Raw genomic sequence first — 22,599 nt, forward strand, 5'->3', positions numbered from 1 at the left:
ATCGAAGCTTTGTGGCAGAGGAGTTGATGCTGGTGCCGGAAGATGTTGAAGTACCTCCGGAGCATGTAAAAGAATGGTAAATTTCACGATCCATTAGTTCCCCGCTACGGGGGACTTGCTCAGTTGGCATTGTATAAGCGTAGTTAATGTGAACCTGTGGCTCACATTAATACAAAAAATGTTCGGTATCCCTGGAGGAGGCTAATATCTAGTATATAGTATTTTCAAGAGTACGTCTAATGGTTCATTCTCTAAATTTTTATTCGGATCCCACAAATATAGTAAAGGGGGCTCTGTATAGAACAGATATCCGTACATGATACCTCGAATAACATCAGGCTCGATATCAAGATCGATGTCAACTAAACGTCTATCTTCAATAGGAAATTTGAGTATTTCACTTATTTTATTCAAATCAGCCAGATCCGAGAGCTTTAACTCAGGATCCTTAATGACCTTGTAGCAGAGCATGCCCCACTTGTTTCTTTTAATATTTACAATATGCAAATCCCGGTCTTCAATATCAACCTTGATCCCCTCATCTTCCTCCACACAGGGAATTGTTGCCCACGGCTTTTCACCCGATGCTACTCTGTCTAGAAGCTCGTCATCATCTGGATATACAAACCCCTCATAGTATGCACCACCCCTAAATCTAAAATTTTCCAGACAAGTGGGACAGTAACCAGTGGTAGATTCTGCCTTTATGCAGCATCTCAGCACGGGTACCTTAATACTATAATAGTTTTTTTGTTGACCCTGTACATTGGTTTCCATTTTTTTTCTTAAAGTGTTAACTATCTTTTAACACTTGAAGTGGTCACGAAAGCTTCGTCCATAGCCTTGGTGTATGATATCAGGGCTTCGCCCGTCTCCGCAGGAGCACGGGTTACAAAAAAATCCTAGATCTCGGCAAGCTCCATCAATCTCTGATGTGTATAATTACGACCTAATCGAAAGTGCCTTGGACGTTCGGGATTTACTTCGATGCATCCACGCTCTCGGAGCCAGTTGTAATGTACAATGGCATTTGGAGTTTCTGCAAGAACGATGAGTTAACCGTTGGGATGATCTGTTAACTTGTTGCGAATCTTTTGCGCTACATAGCCTTGTTGCCCACATATAGCGACATACGGATATTCATAGTTGTTATTCTTTTGGATTATAACCATCCCGTTATCCCTTCTAGGGTTTTCAAGGTGAGGAACAGCTCGCTGTCGTAGCTCTGTGATTACTTGCGCTTGTACGGCTATCGTTCGATCTCTGTCGTCAACATCTTCCTCTAGGGTAAAAATTTGACGACCTTTGTCCTCTAAATCGTCGCTGAGCAGAGCCAGCGCCGCTTGATTTTCTTCTACAATTTCAGCAAGCTTGCGGACCTCTCGAGGTAAAACCTCTTCAACAACCCAATCCAAAAATGGTTCTGCTTCAGGTCTACCGCACCTTAAGAGGAAGCAATAAAGGCCTGGTTCCGTCAGTAAAACTGTATCTTGCTGGGGGTGGACAGATCTGTCCACCCTCTGGAGCTCAACAACAGCGTCACCTTTCCGTATTTTGTACTTGTTGGGAACAAGTCTCTGAATAGCTTTTACTCCCGCTTCCCGCTTATAGCCCGCGCTCTCCAAACATCGGAGGCTACGATGCATTGACCTTTATCCTGAACAAAGAATGATCGGACTTGCTTTCCTTCAAAATAATCAACCACAAGAGACATGTTGCTTGTGAGTTTTTGGAATTCCCGGGATCATGTTGCATGGACGGTGCTCTTGATTTTGAAACAACATGTGCTAGTTAATGTGAACCTGTGGCTCACATTAATACTTACCTCGTCCCCAGGGCACCATCTAATAGGACGAAGCCGTCGTGCTATCATTCAGCAAGTCTCTTGCCAGCAGCAACACGACCCTCATTCTTCTTGGTTATGACTTGGTTAGATTGCTCCTCACTCATTTATTTAATTGGAAAAATAGTAGTTTTAAACGACCGTAGGCACGTTTGGGCTAAATATCTGACTGCTCCCCATTTCTTTTACATCAAGACGGCTAGATCTTGATCATACATCTGGAGGCCTTCAAACCGTTTCTGCCAGCGTATCTTATCGCGTTCTTATACGAGGTCCTCACTAAATTACACGCCTGTGGTGGAAAGCGATCAGCTCCTGGTGTCAGGATTACCCAACCGCGTGAGCAGGAGTCACCGTAAATGCTGCACCAAGCTGTGTACCGTGCTCTTGTTCTACCCATTTTCCCCTTGCTTATACGATCAATAATTTCACGATTGCTCATATGAAACTTCGAAAGACTGTTTCCCATCTTTTTCTTGCTGTTCGTCATCTCGCTTTTCATCTGTCTTGGACTTCACGGAGAGCTGAGTGTGATTAATAGTATGAGCAGCAATCAATAGTGGCGCTAGATATTTTCCAAAGGCAGAGTACACAAGGATCCCCAAATCTGCCATGGAGTCTTTAATGATGGGGTCCTCTTCGATGTCTTTTCTAAGTCCTTTGACAGAGTCGATTTTGACGTAATTTCCCACAGCGTTAGCGTACAGGTTGATAGCATGCGTAGAGAGTGCTTTGGCGGTTTTTTCTCCCTTATCTTGGAGCTCTCGTTGAACATAGTCGGCGTACGCTTTTTCGATCGCCTCCTCAGGAGCTTTGTCGACAAATCCTTCGGTACATTTTTTGGGTAAGAGATGCGATTTCCCTTGCCTTATCGCATCCTTCAAGGCCCGGCGATTGTCTGCCGGTTTTTCTTTGGCTTGAAAGGCTTCTGCTGGTGTGTCATCAAATATAGCTGTAATCTCACTCATCTTTATTAATACCCTTCTATAGCGCAAAAAGTAGAGCACGATGAAGACGTACGGAAGAATTATTGCTACGGTGAGGGCTATGTCGTTCATCATTTTTTATTTTTCAAAACAAAACTCTCGCAAGGGAACCCTCTAGGTTTTTGTTGTTTTTGTTGTTGTTTGAACCCAGAGGGTTTTTGATTCTGTGAGACTCAAAGCCTTTGGTTCACCATATCCGAGGTGTTTTTCAGTGCTGTCCTGCTTTACAGGCCTAGCGTGTACTTGCTCTTTATACTCTATACAGAATGTCGTGCTTGTACTACGCATTAACGAGACCCACCTTTTTAAGACTTTCAGAGGCCGTTCCTGCACTGACATTTAACCGGCATTTTGGCACAATTTTTCCCGTCGTGGCACAGTGTGGGAGAAGCCGGGGCGAGACGGCCGCTTCCAGTTAGGACGTGCTCTCGCTCGCGCACTCCTACCCTTCCGCCAGGATCTAAGCCTGCTCCCACAATTTTACTATAATTCGAGCTTCGTATATAAGCTATTCAGTATCACCTTGAGTACTACCTGTGTGAAAATTCACGCATCACCGGTTAGCTCGTTTGCACATCATACAGAAAACCTCTTGCTTATTCAAAAATGTTTATCATTTTTGAATGGATGAGGCAAATGAGTTTTATCTTGTTTCTACCGCTTCATACTGAAGAGGAGTGACTCGAAGTTGCGAGAGAAAAAAAAAACACAAATATTTTTTCAACGCGACCTTTACCCAGATATATATCGATCGCCCTTGCTTTGATTATCCTCGGTCCACAAGGGTTGCATGTTGGTATAGTGGAGCCTTGCTAATTGCACCTCCTCGCTGGGGTATTCTCCGTTCTCTCTGTATTTTAGTGGCACCTTGTGATCAAACTGCCACTGCCCTCGGTTTCCACAGCACATCCCATCTTTGAATTGATCCTGGATATGACCGATAAATGTGCAGATACCGCACCCCAGGTACTCCGTAGAGATCTCCCTATCATACATTAGAGCCTTGTGAATTTTATTTAGAATGAGGTTATACTGATAAGCAGGGTGATCGCATATGGAGCATCCGTGTCTATGTTTTTTATGCGGGCATTTGCTACGTTCCCGTGACGCCTTGACAATATTGCGGCATTTGATGCACTATTTTGTTCGCTGGCTTTTGTTTTGGATTTTGAAGTTGTCTAGTGGTTTATTTCGTTTACATTTTGTACACCTTTTACCTTCCATTTGTTGTTGCTTTTTGTGAAGTGGTACTTCACAAAAATCCGGACAGGGAAACCTCACTATTCACTCTAGCGGTACTGTGTGGATACCATCCTCGAGTACCTTCCGCTTATCATAAAACGCCGAGAGGCCCAGCTTGTTTTGTTCGTACGTAACCATCCCCTGGTTGCGCAGTCGGAAACCTACGTTTTTCGCAGTGTCAATAGAACCATTCAACGCGTTATTATACCTCTCCCATGTCATAGCGTTCTGCTTCTTCGACATGCCCTTACAGGAGAATTTTGTGTCTTTCTTCCCTTCCACAAAGTAACACTTTGCTGTCAAAGCTATCATTCTAAAACCTATAAATTCTAGTTTGAATATCTCTCCTGTTTGACTCGAGTACTTATCAGTGACGAGCCAGTTTTTTACGTCTTTGTCGTACTCGTCAAGCAGTTCAGTGCGACCGACATCTCGCAAACACTCTCCGCTGATGGCAAAGTAGGCGGAATCTGTATCCATGTAAATGTATTCAAAGTCTCGACGATCCACGTACTTGTCAATGAAGTCGTAGTAAAATTCCAACATGCGCAATTTGGCCAGCTGGTACACCGCAATGCCGCACTGGTATGCTCTGTCGATATGCACCTTTTTCTTTCCTTTTCTGATCTCGTACGCAACTCCTGTCTCTTCAAGGTCTTCAAGGTACGGCGATCTCATTGCTGCATCCACCTTCTTTTCATCTCTGGTAAACGTAGTATTAGCGTGCCTCGCTAGATCTTCGATCATTTTTCCATAGAATGAGTTCCCCTTCAACTTGGCTGTATCTCCTGCAATACGCTTGTCAGGGTCTTTATCCGCTTGTCGTCGTGCATCCGCAATCTCTTTCGGAAACCATGCAACTGGATTATCTCGAGTGTACTTGATGAACTGGTGAAAAGCAGTCACTTTCAGGCCATGGTCAAGGTACCACTTTAGCACCGGAGTGTACAGCAAGATCTTTTTATCTTTCATCAAGCCTAGAAGCTTACGCGTACCTGAAACACGCTTTCGCCCTGTTGCTTTTAGGTACTCTTGCATGTGCTCAGGGATTTGATCGTCGGGTATCTCTTTCAGGACAAACAGTGGAGGCATCTCACTGAATTTCTCATACAGCTCCTTTTGCACACCTTGTGTTAGTAGCTCGAGATTGTGTTTCGCTGTCGGTGTTTTGATCTTGATCAGCTTCTCCTTCCCACAAGGAAAGTCTTGCATCAACGTACTCGGGTACAGTATATTCGCATCATAGCCAAGAATGGTTTTGCACTTTTTACTGTTTGGACCATAGATGTGGGATCTGATACCTGTCACGTCTCTCTCGTGGTACCTACAGAACACGATGGTAGGCCCTCCCACCATACCCGTCTGCAAGAGCTCGTAGGCTTCATTCTTCGTGCACTCAGTGCAAGCCTTTTGCACCTTTTTACACACCTTGCAAGACCTTTGGTAGCAGTCTTTATTACACTTGTGTTTACACGGCTCCCTTGGGGCGTAGAGCTCTAACTTTGGGTTCAGTCGTAGAGACTTGTTCAAAACGTAGCGCATCGACACACCTGGAATGCTTACCGCATCTTTAAAAATGTCTATCTCGTCGTCGTAGTACTGCAACCTTGTCTTGTCCACGGCTTCGATGAAGGGTTCCACGTCGGCTAGATTGTACTCGCGCAACCAGTCCATCATGGTGACGCAGCCTCGCTTGTAAAACTCTGCACGGAATGTTTCGTACTCATCAAGAGAAAGGGTGTTTTTCCCAATAAGACTGCTTTAGAAGTGTTCGTACGCCACGGGTCCGACGTGGGTTAGCTCGTCATAGCTCGTCAGCCACTCGTATGGGAGCACGAGCTTTTTGAGTTTGCAATCCAGAGATTTGCACCACTCGTCGTAGCTCATGCCAGGAGCTATAAAATTTTTGATATCGATAAATTTGAACCTCGAGGTCGTGAGGAACATGTAGTCGTTGTCTTTCTTCGCCACTTTGATCTTTTTGCTATCGTCTTTGGTAATGTGATCGACAAAGTACCGCTTGATCATGTTCAGGTCATAATTGCCACTGTTGAAACCTATCACGACCACTTGGTTTACCCACTCGTTCCATGCCTTCTGAGTCTTGTCTGGAAGCATGTCAAAATCATCAGGTCTTGGATACATTCTCTCCACATCTTTCACGATGAGGGCGTGTCTTTTTTCGAGCTGCTCCACAAATTGTTCAACCAAGATCTTTGGATTATCGTGCACAAGGAACGTTGGATCTCCGTTCAGACTATCGTGAATGGCGACGCTGACTGGTACATGCTCTGAGATGTATGTTAGATCGGATGTTTGTTGCTGATTCAGAAGGAGCAAGAGGGCCTCGAAATCAAACACGATGTAGTGAGGATAGGGTCGAAATTCTTTCTTAAAGTACCTCTTGGCTTTGGTTGGGCTCTCGCACTCCCACACTGTCACAAGGTTGTAACTAAGTTTTCGGATGCCTTCCTCCTTAGACTTGGTGGTCTTATATCTGTTTATGTTTGCTGTTCCTTGGCAGGGGCATCCGTGCCACTTGCAACCGTGGTACTCATAGACCGTCCTGGTCTGAGGTTCATAGCCGTCTACCTTGTAGACCTAATTTTCTTTCTCCCCGTAGCGAATCACACGTTTTCCTCCATGCCCACACAGCGCGTGATGGATGTGCCTTTCCCTCGATATGTGCTCGATCCATTTACAAGCGTCATAGCTGAAGCCCTCACCGTAAAAGACCTTCTCTGACTTGCTAGGCATGCGGTTGACCTTCTCGCCTTTGCAGATGATAGTCGGCTTTTTTCCTTCACACTCTTCCTTTGTGTGCCTTGTGAGATGACAGACTTGCGTGAATCGCTGTTTGCAGACCATGCACTTCCAGTGTTGCGTTAAAACATCTATCTTTTTAATGTAAAAACAGTGCCAATCCAACATAACAAGTTTGATCGTGTCTAAATCTTTTTTGTATTGATTTTGACCATACACGAGTCTCCAGGGTGCCTTTTCAGAGTTGGTCAGGGGAATTGCCCTACTCAAACAGATTTTGTTGATGTCACGTGATTACTCATTTGAGGCATGATGAAATCTGTGATTACTCATTTGAGGCATGATGAAATCTGTGATTACTCATTTGAGGCATGATAAAATCTGTGATTACTCATTTCAGGCATGATGAAATCTGTGACGTCACAGCTGTTTTAAGGCGTCTAAAAGCAGCGTTTTTTGATAGGGGTTTGACCGTCGAAAACCTAAAATCGGATTAAATTCATGCCCTACTCTAGCTAACTATCGTCACTGCATTAAATCGCAATCCTCAGTCTGTCGCTACAGTTGTATATCCAGGCTGGTAACATAACCTGCATGCTGTTTAGCTGCTTTATGCTGAAAAGGGTATTTTTAAGGGTATCTTGCAACAGAATTTAAAAATGATCATTTCGTGGCTTTTGAGATAGGAAGAGATATTTCATGAAATTCTTTCGCATGTTCAAAATATTAACAAATGGGAAAGCGTGTTACACAACCGAGACACGCATTTTATTTATCTGACGCACTTTATCTGACGTATTTCAATCATGAGAATTCGTCCACGTATCTTTGTCGAAATTGGTGTGCATTCATAAATCGTTTATCGGCGTCTCCGAAGCCGGCTAAAATCAGGAACTCTAGAACTATGATAATAGTGAAAAAGGTTTTTGGCTCCATTTCATGAAACCGATGGATGCCACATACAACAACCTCGTCCCCAGGGCATCTTGTATCTTTTCTGACCCCGTGACGGCGATACGAACATGGCCCTGCAGGAGGCTGGTCCAATATGAAACCTAAATTGGCGCGGATATGTCAAATAATTAATGCGTCATACAAAACATTTTGGCGAGGCGGCGAGTCTGTGACCAACAGGAGGAAGCTGTTCGTATTAAAATGGCGGAGGAGGTGTATCAGCAGTATCAAGTTTTTTTAAAAGTGAAAAATTTAATAAAAAGCATTACTAAGCAATGAGAGTATAAAATAAGACATCATAAAGTAATACTGCTTACATGACAATATTTCAACAGCTAGGAATGTTTAATAAAGCTAGAAAAGTAGCTAGCTAGCACACTATACCTAGCAAACTATCAAGATAAGAACAAAAGAAAGAAACTCAACTTGTTTCCAAGTGGCCAGGTTTAATTTGCAGCTTTTTGCAAAGAATGACGTTCCATAAAATTGTAGCCCATGTCCTTTACAGACAAAATAATTTTGCACAAAATATCGAAAATGTTTTTTTTACAAAATATATATACATTACGTTTTAAATTATATCAGGTTGTTATTAGTGGGCATGTTTTATTACCTTATATGCTTTGGTTACCATAAATAGTATAAAAAGCCAGTAGGTTAACCGTAGTAGCCATTTTGTCATTTACTGCACATTTACCCGGCCTAATTCATGAAAATTTAAAGTGCAATAACTTCGGTAAAAAAATAAAGTTATTGACTTGAAACTTGTTAAGGAGTAGTTTTAAACCAATCTGATATAATATAATTTTACACGAGGCATAAAAAATTTACAAAGCCATTTTGAGGAAGAGAAAAAGGTAGGAAGATTTTCTTAAACTGATTCTTGCTGGGCCTTTTATAACACGCTATGAAGAAATTTCAGAAAATCGAGTGCTCAATCAGGCATATGGTTAAATCCAGAATGTACTGAAGATGGTGGTAGATATTTAACAGCTCACCACTGTGGTTTATTATCTCAAGAGTTTTAATACAAATTACAAAGCAGTGAACTTAAAAAATAACAAAAAAAGTCTAAACCGAGTATATAGTTTATATAGAGCGTCCCGTAACTTCAGTAAAAATTAAAATATTGACTTGAGATTTGGTATGATATGGTTTTAGATTGGTTTGATGAAATTGAGCCAAAAAATCGTTCTATTATCATCACACTTTCTGAGTTTCAGAATTTAGCCCTTTTCAGAGACTCCGATAAGCCGTTTTGACAGCATAACAATTTTGACCAAGATACAGATTCAGAAAACTTTAAAAGCTATTCTAACCTCAGAAATAGGTCAGATAAGATTCAACCTAAAATTATGCCAGTAAACAAAAAATTTAGTTGCAAGGAATATCTCTTTGCTGATATCTTTTTGTGATAGGATGCTCTTATAAGAATACTGAATTAATCTTCACGGTTAGCTAGTTTGGAATTTTGAATATTTTCCAAGCAGAATGATAACAATAAATAGATATATATATATATCAATAAAAAATCGATTTTTGAACAGCAGCAGAAATTTGATGAGCTCTAAAAAGCGCGAATTTATGAAAATAATTTTGGTCCAAAATCCCCAAAATAATTTCCTCAAAAAATTATTCCCGAAACATTTTTTTCTTAAGGTAGCAATACTTTGCTGTTGGTAAAGTCGTATACCAATTCTTTCTAAACTATTAAGGCAGTGGATTAAATCGAGAAAACAGATCACACGTAGACTTGTCGATTTCAATTTTTAAACCAGCATAATGCTCTTGATAAAATTTTTGGATTATTTATGTTTTAAACAGAAAAAAACTTGTTTTTGTATATCTGTGTGTGCAAATTAAATGTGAACTTGTTGAGTAAAGAATAAAAAAGCTGCAAGGCGTTTTAAAAACATGTCATTAAGAAAAGAAAAAGCAGAATTTATCAGTAATGGGTGGCTTTTTGAAAATGTTAAGGCCACAAATGTAAAAGAAAAAAAATACTTCTGAAGTAAATACTTTTCTGAAGCTTTTTTTACCCAATATAACTGCAAGCAGTGAGTCCATCATATAAGAATTCAGTTTCAGTTAAACATTGTTTAAATACAGCAAAATCTTTGTCATCATATAAAAGCAGTAATGCAGACACAGATATGAACTCACCATAAATAAGAATTCTAAAGTTCAGCCAAAATGAATAAAAAATGTAAATGTTAATCTGAATTTTAGTCAGGCACGTAGAATGATACGAACATTTGAAAATTATGTAGCCATATTTGCACCTTAGACAACCAACGAAGTGCTATGTTCAGATGGGCAAATCATTGCGGAGAGAAGCGGAGTGCGCGCCAGCGCACGGAGCGTAGCGGAGCCCATTTCCTCATTAAATAAGCCAAATATAAGGGACGGAGGAGAGTGTATAGGATTTCCGCACGTATACATCAAAATTTAAATTTTCGTAGGACGTTTTTCGACTGGGTTGCCCAGTAGCTTACTGTGGTCATTTTTCCCGTAAATTTATGATTCAGCGAGACAACATCAAAGGCACGGTGATGGAGTGCTTTTGTTACTTTTAAAGATGGCCTAACGGGGATTTCCAGTTCAGATTAAGGTACCTTTAGCCACGTGATATTTAGTCACTTTAACTAATATCACGTGACTTTTTCTCGGATAACATAGCGCCTCAAACTCAAACTTCCGTTAATCTAAGCTAGCTATATCGCAGCCGAAGGAGGAAGGAAGATGCTTTATCCAAAATGCCATTCCGTGGTTTAAAATTTTAAAATTAACTACTCTTTAAAATACTTCGGCATTAAATATGGCTTCCTTTAGACGCACTTATTACCCAGATCCCCGATTTACCCAGATTTTATTGGTAATTGAGCAGCAGTGTCATTAAACTGCTCCTGCTCCGTTGGTACATCATAAATGAAAGATGGATCGTATTCAGGGAACTCTTCAACCACAGACGTCGCAAGATTTTCTTCTTTTTTAGAGACAATGTTGATTATGGATGAAAACTTTTTTTTTCATCAGCCAAACCGACTCTTCCCGAAAACGCCGATTTTTTTTGTTTTGGGAGAGGTTGGAATTTTTTACTTAAATATGTTGATCCTATAAGTTTTGGTCTTTCCACAACCAAATTGTCGTCCTTGGGAGCATGAAATGATAGATCATTTAAAGCCTGAGTCAAGGTTTCATAAAGGTGGTCTAGTGCATCATTATCATACACTATGAATGACAAGCTCTTGATTTGGTTTAAATTTCTCTGCAACACGAGGCCTTAAACCTATTTGGGAAACATATGTTAGGAATAGAATTAATTAAAACGGACTCGGTTTCGACATCATTAATGTCAATAAAATCGTACTTCATGATCCAAGATGAAAAAAGGAGATAAAGTGTATCGCGACGATAAAGATTTCCAGGATACATCTGCGACATTGCCACTAATGACGGATAGGATGTGCTACAGGGCAACAAGGTTTTACGCCAATCCAAGCAAGTACATGACGGATAGTTGTTTTCGTCACCCAAACAAACCGTGCAGCTATCAGCCAGGACAGACTTCGTACCAAAAAGTATCCGGAAAAAAATTTTCGATTTTGATTTATTTCTAGCTTTTATTTTTTCTTTATAATATCCAAGAATAATAAAAAAAAAACTTTGACAACTTACCATCTAGATTTTAATTATTCGTTTTATTTATTTCGATTATTGAACGATGATTACAGTTCGAAAGGTTTTTTTTTAGTTGAAAATTTCAACGGTATACAAAATCTCAAAAACACGTGCGTGTGCGTCCAGGTTTTTTCCGCAAACTTCTGCTAAATGCGCACCCAATGCATTTCGGTATTACGCAACAATACGTCATATTTAAATGACGTAATTCTAATAATAATTTAAATTTAAAACCACGGAATCGCATTTTGGATAAAGCATCTTCCAAGGAGGAAGGGCTTGTTCAAGAAAATGAAGAAAGGGTATGTTTAGCTCGCTTGTATATCACTATTTTTTACATGTAATGAACCCATTCTTATTCTCACTCACACCAAAAGCTAGCTAGCTTAAAACTGCAGATTTAGATAGAATAATAATAGAACTTAGATAGCATTTAGCTACCTAGCTACTGTAAGAGTTAGCTAGCATAAAAACAAACAAATAATGCAATATAGCTAGCATAAAACTAGCTACAAAGCTTGCAGAAAATTAACTACTTAGCTGGGATAGAACTACCCTTGTAGCTAGCAATAAATTGCTATTTTTGCTGGCATAAAATCAGCAACATAGCTAGCATAGAAAAATTGTTTGAGACTGATTTTCTACCTATCCCTCTATCTAGCTAGCTATTATACATAGCTATATACTGCACAGTGAGTGAGATAATTCTACTCTGTAGGAATGTCCCATCATACAGCTTGTTCTAGCTACAATCGTCCACAAAATGGCAAAACATAGCCAGCTAGATATTTTGCAGATAGTAAATGTTTATATATATACAGGTATGTCACGTGTAATTGTTTATGTTGCTTAGCCACAAATGGGCAGTTCTTAACATTAAGGGGGAATAGAGAGCTATATTTTCGTGGACGGTTGTAGCTAGCTATATATATTGTACACACGTCAGGAAATAAACTTTTTTAACCCTGCCGCTGAGCATACATCAGTGCGGCTTAAGTTGCAAAAGCGAAAATTATTTCAATATATATATATATATATCGGGATATTTTTACAACATCAACATTTGTTATTACTGAGGCTTTTTAAATTCTGAATAGCGGTTCTCGTTCAATCGTCGACATGTATTGAATATCTGCAAATGTATTCATTATTTCTTTTTCACGATATGTATATGTTTTTTTCAGTTTTGGATAAGAGCTTTTTATCCTACCGTCATGAAAACTTGTTTGCAAAATAAACATATACTGCTGTTTGATTTTTAGCTGGACATGATAACAACAGGCTGTTTCCGCTGTGTTTTTTTAAACCGAAGTTGCAAGAAAGTTTTTTGGGAAAATGTGTTACGCCTATCAGATGTCACAATTAATTTTTGATCTTTCACAGAAACTTTTCCCATAAAATATTGCAGTTTTTTTTTGCTTTAAGAGGGTAAAAACAGGTTATAAACTGTATTTTTATTTTTAAATGTTACAAAATTTTCCACAAAGTAAAATTGTTTTAGGTGCGTAGGATTACAACAGCTTGTTAACTGTCTGTTTGTTTGAACCGAAGTTAGGATATATAAGATGCACATGTAAAGTTTTTCATATATATATATATTCATGCCCTGTTGGTCTAATGGCTATGACACTCATGCAAATGAGAGATCCAGGTTCAAATCCTGGACAGGGCTAGGAAAAATATAATTATCTTGCATCTACAACAAGCAGGTATTCATAAGTATATGATATTAGCTATATTGAGTATAATAGGTAATCTTTTGAGTTGTACTTAATGCCTTTGCCTTGGCAACCTCTCCGCAACACTTTCTATACTAGTTTACTACTTTCCAAGTTTCCCCTAGCTACAAGTTTTGCAACCCAGTGCTTGCTATTCAACCAATTCAGTGAAATACACATAACTAAATTGCTTGAATTTCTTCAAGTAAACAACAGCCTAAATAACATTATTGTATATTTATACATTTACACAAAACAATCAAGGGCAATATGCGAGAAGTTTGTGTGTAGCAATGAGAGGAATCAAAACAAACTAGCCACACGTATCTGCGACGTAAAACGCCGATCTCGCTTACCTCTGCAAGGTTATATATAAAACTTTGGTACATTGAGACAAATCTCATTAAATATTACACAAAGAAATACTGTGTATTGGAGGGTCACGTGACGAAACCTCCTCCAGGGCCATGTTCGTATCGCCGTCCGGGGGTCAGAAAAGATACAAGATGCCCTGGGGACGAGGTTGCACATACAAAACAATATAATTTGCCTTGCCTCTGTTATTTCTGGTCGTGAAAACGAATGTATCATATCAAGTAAGATTTGTACTAATCTAGTATTCTTCCACAGTGAATAGTTAAACATTGCATGTTGTAATTTGCGTCTTTTTTAAAGTTGTTGCTGTAAACGTTACTGAAAAAGAAAGCACAGAAATGATAAAAAATGCTTAAAAAAAGGTATTTTGTTATTTTTTACACTTTTTTCTTCTCAATTCAATTAATTTGATTTTGATATCTGCTTTGTTTTAAAAGAATAGAATCCTTCTGTGAATCCTAAATATGCTATGGTTGATCATGACAACGCGAAATCTCAAGTTTCCAAGACGTCTTCTCCGACATACAGACATTCCTATTTTCATAGGGAGCAAGCTTGGAGTAGGAAGGAGAATTAGTCCGTTTATTCTGTATGTGTAAAGTTAGTATGATTCAATCACGTTCCAGGTGCATGTAGTCTCTTTTTTATCCATATTGTGGAAAAAAAAAAAACAGGCTGCCTATGATTATTATAGCAAAAGGAATGCGAAATTTTGAAGACGTCTTTCCACTATTTCGTGAACATCCTTACGTCACATTAGGCCAAGGATTATTTACACCACAAGTAGATGAAAGTAATGATTTTGTCAACACTAGTTATATGTCTGTAGAAAATGACAAAGATGTGATAGAAACAGGAAGTTCGCAAGATGTGGATAAAGAAATTCCGATGCTGAAGGAGTTGCCAAGAAGATTTTCAAATTTTAAATCTAAACAAGGAACCGCGGTCGGTTTGAAATCACACAAACATTTTATCGTACGCGTTCCGGCCAATAATAGAAGCATGTGTCGCTAAGATACCAATCTGGATATTAATGGAAAAAATAATTAGCTGTATCCAGTTGTATCGGTTGTGTGTGCATGTAAATTCTGTATTAGGGACGGATTAACAAAATTAGGCATATCGGAAAAGTGGGACTCGAGACCCGGGAACCCTGGCTGGGACTCTGACTCAGGACATGGTATTTTGGAGCTTGGGCTCGGGATTCGAGACTTGAGACTCAATATTTACAAATGTTTAAAAGTCAGACCAAAAGAAATACCGAAAGTCCACAACGTTTTTCTCTAATAAAAAAAGCCCTATTTAAGCTCTGATAAAACTATCTACAATATAAGCTCTGATAAAAAATATAGATCAAAAAACAAAATTTAAAAAATCGTCAAAGGAGGATAGGAAACATTATGCTCAAAATTAAAGTTGTTAGGGGTTAAGTATAATACACACTGTAATGCGAAGAATAAAAACTCGATGAAGTGAAAGATAACAAAAAGAGATCAGGTGGAAGTCTGTTAATAATTCGGACACTTTCAAAAAAATAACAATAGATATATACATGTAGAAAATATACATGTTTTTTATAAGAACACTCAACTTGAAGGACGCCCTCAAATGTTCTTTCCTTTTACAATTTGAAGCATCAAAATTATTCTTTTATTCTTCATAATTTTCCTCTTATTTTATCATTTATGAAGTTTAAAGGAGAATTTTAGTACTTCTCGATATTGACAAAGCCTTAAATATTCTCAACATGTTCTAAAGGTTTGGAAGCCATATAACGTGTATATCCACATATGCTGAAATAAAATCTGTTATAATTTAATATAAGATAAGCACTTGGAATAGCAAAAACAAAGAGATATGGGAACAACTTACAAAATAGACCTGTCTCAAATTGTAAATATATGCACGGCAATGTAAACTCGTTTACAAATAACCTGTTATAAAAAAATAAAAAAATAACAAGAAGCCCTGTGGGGCTCTAAGAATTTCCGCGCGCTACCAAAATATTTGATGAAAACCTGCTAATTCGTTGTGTTATTGTGCCAAACATTCGAAGGGGTTTGGTGCATGAACCTCTGAAGATAAAGCACACCAGTGACATTATATCTTACAACAAACGCAAACAAAACGAAACGTGTCATAATAAACTCACATTTTAAAAGAAATTGCTAACAAAAAATACAGCCTATCATTCATGGTTGAAAGTCTTGCGATTGAAACGTTTATGGTCTTAAACGGCATTAGTTGACAAAAAATCAAAATTTTGATGTGACCATCATTTTCAGCATACTTTTTTTATTAACTGTGTCAATTTTTGTCGAAAATAAAGCAGTTTTAATTTTTGGATAAATTTTGACCTGAAATGACATTTAGGTAACAAAAAATCAAACTTTTGTACCATCATCATTTTCAGCATACTTTATTTGTTTACTGTGCCAAATTTTGTTAAAAATAAAGTAGTTTTAATTTTTGGACCAATTTTGGTCTGAAATGACATTTAGGTAAGAAGAAATCAAAATTTTGATGTCACCATCATGTTCAGCATACTTTATTTGTTAACTGTTCCAAATTTTGTTGAAAATAAAGTAGTTCTAATTTTTGGACCAATTTTGGCCTAAAATGACATGTAGGTGACAAAAATCAAAATTATTATGTCACCATTATGTTCAGCATACTTTTTTTGTTAACTGTGCCAAATTTTGTCGAAAACAAAATACCAATTTTGGCCTGAAGCGTCAATACTAGACTTCCCAGTAGTTAAGGAGCTTGGGTACGAAGTTTACATCTGTGACGGAACAACGTGAAATCCCAGGGTCGATTTTTTCTCAAAAAATGCTCCGAAAGAAAAAAACGACGGTTTTAAAGAATTTCCTACGCCTTCGGGCGCGGAAATTCAAAAATAGTCGATAAGGCCCGTGGAAAAATCCACTTAGGCAAAACGACAATGGAAAATAGGCTGATTTAGATTTTTTGCTGACGTCAACAGTGCAGATACAAAAGAAAATTAGCAAAATTTAGTTTATTTGTTGCCTGTAATGTGTAGAGGCTGAAACGCTGATCAAAATAATGCATAGGATCATATTTTCGATGAACGCCTAAGGAGATATAAGAGTTTAAAAAATTTTGCTGACGTCAGCAAAGACAAACAAATATGCGAAAAAAAATCATTTTTTTTAAAATTGTATCAAAAATATACAACCAAAGAAGTTGTCGAATTCAAAAAATCCTATTCAACTATTGTGTAAAAAAGTATTGTGTATCTCCTAATAACTTTTGAAAACAAATTTCGCCTTTGACAAATTTGATCGTGATTACTCGCTCAAAAGGCTATTTCGCTGAATGTGTGGCAAATATTTCCTAACTTTTTCTCTTAGCAATGGAACACTTAAATTTCCACATAATATTCTACATCTTCATTATCGTCATTGTTATTTAAAGTTATACAAAAAACATATCAATCATATTTTTATATTATTATCAATTTTTTTGATTGAGTTGTTAGAAAACTTTTTATTTGACATTTGCGTTGCATCTCCATAAAACTTAACATTTGCATTGTTTCGAATCCTAGAATGATCAATTAAATAAATACAATAATCAACAAAAACAGATAAATCAATGTTCAAGAAGCTATGGAGCGGTAGTTGACATGACATCACGTGTGGGTGATACATAGTTAATCGAAAGATTTTGTGAGTATATATCATTAGTACTTTCCTTTTCAAAGGGGAAGTGAACTCAAAATTATTTTTTGATATTTGATTCATGATAATTATTTTTTGTTTTTTCAAACTGATAATATAGTATAAAATAGGTATATGTACCTTATTGTGAGGTGGAGCCTGTATAATTTTAAAGTAGGACTAACGGCTTCCTTCTCTTAGATTTTAACTACTGGCTTACGTTGAAGCTATCGCCATATCTACAAGTGCTATGATACTGGATATGCACGTAGTTAGTTTTTCCATTTTAATATGACTGGATTGACAATCAAATTAACGAATAGGCGTCAAGACGAATTACAGAGAGTTGAAATGAGGTTGGAGGTAGCCTGATCCACTGACTGACTGAGAATATTCACCCATGATATCGCAATAACCTGTTTCCTTGTCTGTTCCCAACCTTATAATGACGCCTTATTTGACGAATGCTAAGAAGCTAGAAAAAAGGTTGGCAGATGTTTTTTACCTCACTTTGTTGCAATTTTATGTTTTTGTCAATTGATTCTTCAGACACAAAAGTGTAATTAATAAAAAACTTTTCATTTAAGGTGTAACTGCCTAAAAATTGTTGGCAAGTGAACTATGTGCTTTTGTGTAATTTTCGAGTGAGTTGCATTTTCTAGTGTCCGGCGTATTGCAGTTATCCATCAGTAAGAATTTAAAACCAGGTATTACATTTAGTTTATTAATCTTTTTTTAAAAAGGAGACCCCAAGAGTAAAAACCACATTCAAACACACTGTTTGTATCTGCCTTAATGTTTGATGGATGTGTTCTCACTTTTGAGTGTCGCGTTAGTCTTACTTTACTGCTCATCAAAAAAGAAGAGTTTCACTTCTGCGGTGTAAACAATTTTTGTGTATAAGTAAAAAGCTAAAAAATACATTTTGGGATATATATTCCAACTGTATTTAAGCAATTATTATCCTATGAGACAAAAATTCCTTCCTGCGTATAAAAAGTATAAACAAAAATATAGAACATACGATAGATACGGTAAGTGCAACATACTCCATTACCGTATATAACGCAACAGCGGTTAGTAGTGCCAGCAAAGCGCCTGCGCGTGATAAGGTTATCCGTGTTCCATTGACAGCTGAGCATTTCTCTGAAGAAGCCATTTGCGTAAGGACACTTGCTGAAATGATATTTTGCAGAATAACAACAACTGCAATTATAAGTGCATATAAAATCCAAGCCATAACAAACGTGGTGCTCTGAAAATGTCCAAACTTAAGCAAAACAGATAGATATTCCAACGCAATTATGGATAAAAGGGAAACATTGATAAGGATAAAGGACATTAATAGTGTTACTTCGCGCCAACACAAAATAACCAGCAACACCAACCCAATAGCTGCGGCAAGAACATAGACTAAACTCATTTCTCTGATGGTGTAATGGTCAGCCTCGACAAATAAAAGCGGAAACCAGATATAAGATTTCATTAAACAAAACATTTCAAACGATGACAACAACATTATTACAACGACATCTATGTATCCTTTCTGAAATAATTCATAACGAGTCTTGCATTGCGCACTAATTTCTCGTGTGTGCATAGCGACATAGCATGGTTTTGTGTCTTTATTTTTCAAACTTTGTCTTGTGTCAGGCAAATCATGCAGAAATGTCAGTACAATCACTGCCATGCACCCAAAAAGAAAAGATATAAAAAGAGAAGGAACATTCACATATGTCAAATGCCAGTCACCAACGCACCAGTCAATATTTCGAAATGCGAAGTTAATTAGTGGACCCAGCAATGAACCGATTTCAAAAGAACCTGCCAATAACATAATATTTGATTTAACTTGGACTTCATCACTTTGACTTATCTCACCAAACGCAATTGGAACTAAACCCCCTGCTGACCCAGCAATAAATCGTCCAATTACCAAAATTGCTGGAGCGAAATTGAAAGTGAACAAAACATTTCCAACTATTGCGCAAATGTTTATTAATGTGTATGTATAACGTAGTTTAACATTTTTCCGTAGATATCGGTAGTAAATAAACGTTGTCAGAATTGTCATAAGTAAATAGCATGACGAAATTATTGTGTAAAGTACTTTTTCAAGGACTTTATTACTTACAACCGATTTGACATAAAACCATGTTGTAAGAAATGTTACGCTATACTCAATCCCACATAAGAACTCTTGAATTATAAACACAATGAGTCTCGATTGTCGAATATTTCTCCAAACTTCATCGTACGTTTTGCTAGCATGCGACATGCTTCTACTGTAGTTTTTTAAAAGCAGTTTTACTTAAAAATCTTTCACACGCTTAATTAATTTTTATAATTAGCAACAAATCGTTTCTGTGATAGAGGTAATCGTGTTGTTGCATGGCAACGTTCTAACAAGATCTGTCGGATGAGAAAATAATTAATGTTCTCTATCAAGTTTGAGTGATTCTCCGCAGGTTTCTTCTATATCCAGGCTTCACAAAAAGTTTTATATGTCTATTTTTCATAAACATTTTAGAAATGCTAATACTTTCTAAAATTGTAATATTTGATTTTGTAAGTGACGTTTGCAGCAGTTCTTTACTAGGCGGAATATTTTAGCAGAAATGTTATTATTCTGATTAATAGGCCGAATTGTATTTTAGCAGAAATGTTATTATTTTTATTGTTAGGCGGCAATTTTCGCTAACCTGACGTAGGAATGATTTACAGGTGCAGAACAACAGGTGGACGGAGAGGAAAGCTAAACTTTCTAAATCGAAAAAGTATCCAAAAATTACTGATTGTGATGGCAAATCAATAAATAAAGTTAACTTTTCTTCAGAGAAACTCTGGAAACATCGATTAAACACAAACAAAGGATGTTTCTCAATAAAGTTGTTGCAAAAAAAACCATTGTCTCAAAGTTTGTGAAGTGATTAAATGTACCTTTCTTGTAAAGAAAGCTCGTTCCCCTGGCCTCTTTTCGCTTTTGAAAATACAGACCCTTTCCATATTTTCAAAAGCAAAAGGAAGACCTGAAGACAAGGTTTTATGTGAAGCCGTTCTTTTACGTGTTTCTTTTTCAATATATTGTAACGTTTTTTTAAGTTTATAGATTATTTTCTGTACTGTGCAGTTATACACACTAAGAATCGTAGTGAAAATAGAAACGACATAACTATTTCGTTTATTTAGTGCATTTTTTTATTATTATTAATGTTTTGGATAAAAATATATAATTTTAACAGTGCGGCAAACCCACAAAAACGAAAAAACGGCAAAAACAGGAAAAATATCGCCAAATTCATAAGGGCTATATATGAATACTTTCAGGAAAACATAGACGCTTTGAAGCGTGAATGTTTGTAGGAAGAGGCGCAAACTGTTCTAACTAATTGCGTAAGTACGAACCTCAAATGGAGTAAATCAATATTATGTCAAGAAATTCACTAAATATTAATATAAGGCTTTTTGAAAATAAAAGTTTGTTACTAACGAAAGCAGTAAAGGAAGGGCATTTGGGAATTTTTACTGTATTTAGGCCGGTCTTTGTGGGAGTTCTAAAAAGCCCGGAGAGAAGCAGACCAGCTGTTAGTACACTACACTTTCCAAATCAGGAGGTTTTTGTCGCCAAAAAGAGTAGTTTTTCAAAAATGGATTGGGGTTTCTAAAATACGTAGCAAAAATAAAAATTTGAGCAGGATTTTAGTTGAACAAATTTTATTTTACCCGGAATGTTTACTTTTAAACCACTTTTTTGTTTACCAACAGAAAAGCGCTAGAAAATCATCATTTTCCAATCGACTTAACCAGGCTTAGTCAGTGAAAGTAAAAATTAGCATGACAATGGGTTTTGTAACCTAGGTTCGAAAGTCGTATCGCACCCGATAAAACATTTAAAATCACAAAAATGGTGCGTAAGTATCATATAAAAGTTTGAAACAATGCGTAGCCTAAATTTTAAAGATGTGTGTATTGTGAATAAAGCTAGTGTAGGGATGGAATATAAATATACTTTTTAAAAAACACGGTCAAACTCTCATAAAAAAATATCATACAGAATTTTGCTTGTGACGTCACAACTTTTCGTCACGCCTCATTGCACAAAAATCTATTGATATGCATGAAAAAATCCCCATCATGCTTAGTCATGCATATCAAGGTTAAGTCCCTATCATACAAAATTGAGTAGAAAAGGGGAATTCCCTATAAATCAACGCATGCGCAGTAAAGAGGTGAATAACTCTGTAATTTTCAGACTTTGTTGAAATATGTATATAACTAGTCGTTAGCCCGTGGACAATCCACGGGTTCGCCCGTCGCAGCTAAGCTACCATTTTGCGTGACAGACAGACGGACGGACGGACAGACGTATACGGGCATTATAATATAGATAAAGATGAGTTGGTTTCACAGTATTCCGGACCATGCCAAGACGCAAGACATGTGCAACAAAGCCGTTGTGCAACAAAGCCCCATCTACTCAAATATGTCCCGGATAGGTTCAAGACGCAGGACATGTGCAATAGGGTCGTTGAAAAGTATCCCTACCTATTCAAGTATGTCCCAAAAAGGTCGTCGAGGCGAGGCATGTGTAATGAGGCTGTTGAAAAAAATCCCCATGCGCTCAGGCGCGTGCCGGATCAATTCAAAACGCAGGGCATGTGCAACAAGGCCGCTGAAAATTACGGGCTGGTGCTCAAATATGTCCCCGACAAGTTCAAGACGCAAGGCATGTGTAACAAGGCTGTTGAAAAGAATCCCGGCGCGCTCGAGTATGTACCAGATTGGTTCAAGACACAAGACATGTGCAACAGGGCCTCATCGTAGAAGGCCTGCCCCAGACTAGAGGCGACTTGACGCAAATGGAATTTTTAGGGATGGTTTGAAACGTTATCTTACAACATGGTTGTAAGATACTATTACTAATAAAATGTGCATTAACTGTCAATCAAAATTCAATAGCTTTGGAACGGTACTAGCCATGACATTTATAGCCGGTATTGGTATCTCCCTGCCGCTAATGGCGTTGGCCATGGTACAAGAATCAGAGAGGGAGAAGTATAATAAGCAGAGGATTCAAGACCTATGGGATCGCCTTAATGCCTTAGAATCATAATATAAATGGAGCAGTGTGAAAACTGTGAAAGGGTACTTGACGAGTATGATAGATGTACCTGCGGGCGTAGTTTTGTGGTAAAGGGTAAAATGTAGTGCTGGTACTGCTAGCATGAATATATCACGTATAATGGGGGTGGCTGCGCGTGTACAATGACATGCAATTCTCTGCAGTCGTTCGAAATATACAATAAACAAGATGCTACAATTTGAAAATGAGCTTGTCAAACCCAAGCTATTCT

At 37.7% G+C, this 22,599-nt stretch overlaps 2 protein-coding genes across 2 annotated transcripts in view; both read right to left on the bottom strand.

Moving 5' to 3' along the window:
• Window positions 1–22,599, bottom strand: part of LOC130623829 (uncharacterized) — a 96,147-nt gene that overhangs the window by 3,197 nt on the left and 70,351 nt on the right. The window lies entirely within an intron of this gene.
• Window positions 2,944–5,748, bottom strand: LOC130623154 (uncharacterized). Its single transcript, XM_057438643.1, has 4 exons — window positions 4,153–5,748; window positions 3,566–3,939; window positions 3,208–3,324; window positions 2,944–3,109 (listed from the first exon to the last, which is right to left on the bottom strand). Exons 1-4 carry the CDS (start codon window positions 5,746–5,748, stop codon window positions 2,944–2,946), a joined length of 2,253 nt encoding a protein of 750 aa, XP_057294626.1.

This window comes from Hydractinia symbiolongicarpus, chromosome 13, assembly GCF_029227915.1.
Source record: "Hydractinia symbiolongicarpus strain clone_291-10 chromosome 13, HSymV2.1, whole genome shotgun sequence".
NCBI classification, from domain to species: Eukaryota; Metazoa; Cnidaria; class Hydrozoa; order Anthoathecata; family Hydractiniidae; genus Hydractinia; species Hydractinia symbiolongicarpus.

Bases quoted from the DNA above. Each gene is read 5' to 3' on its own strand.
- LOC130623154 (XM_057438643.1), bottom strand. From the start codon at position 5,748: ATGATGGACTGGTTGCGCGAGTACAATCTAGCCGACGTGGAACCCTTC. The intron at 3,940-4,152 runs GTACTCGAGGAT...AATATTGTCAAG, and splicing joins CGTTTTATGATAAGCGGAAG to GCGTCACGGGAACGTAGCAA. The intron at 3,325-3,565 runs GTAAAGGTCGCG...TTATATACGAAG, and splicing joins GGCGATCGATATATATCTGG to CTCGAATTATAGTAAAATTG.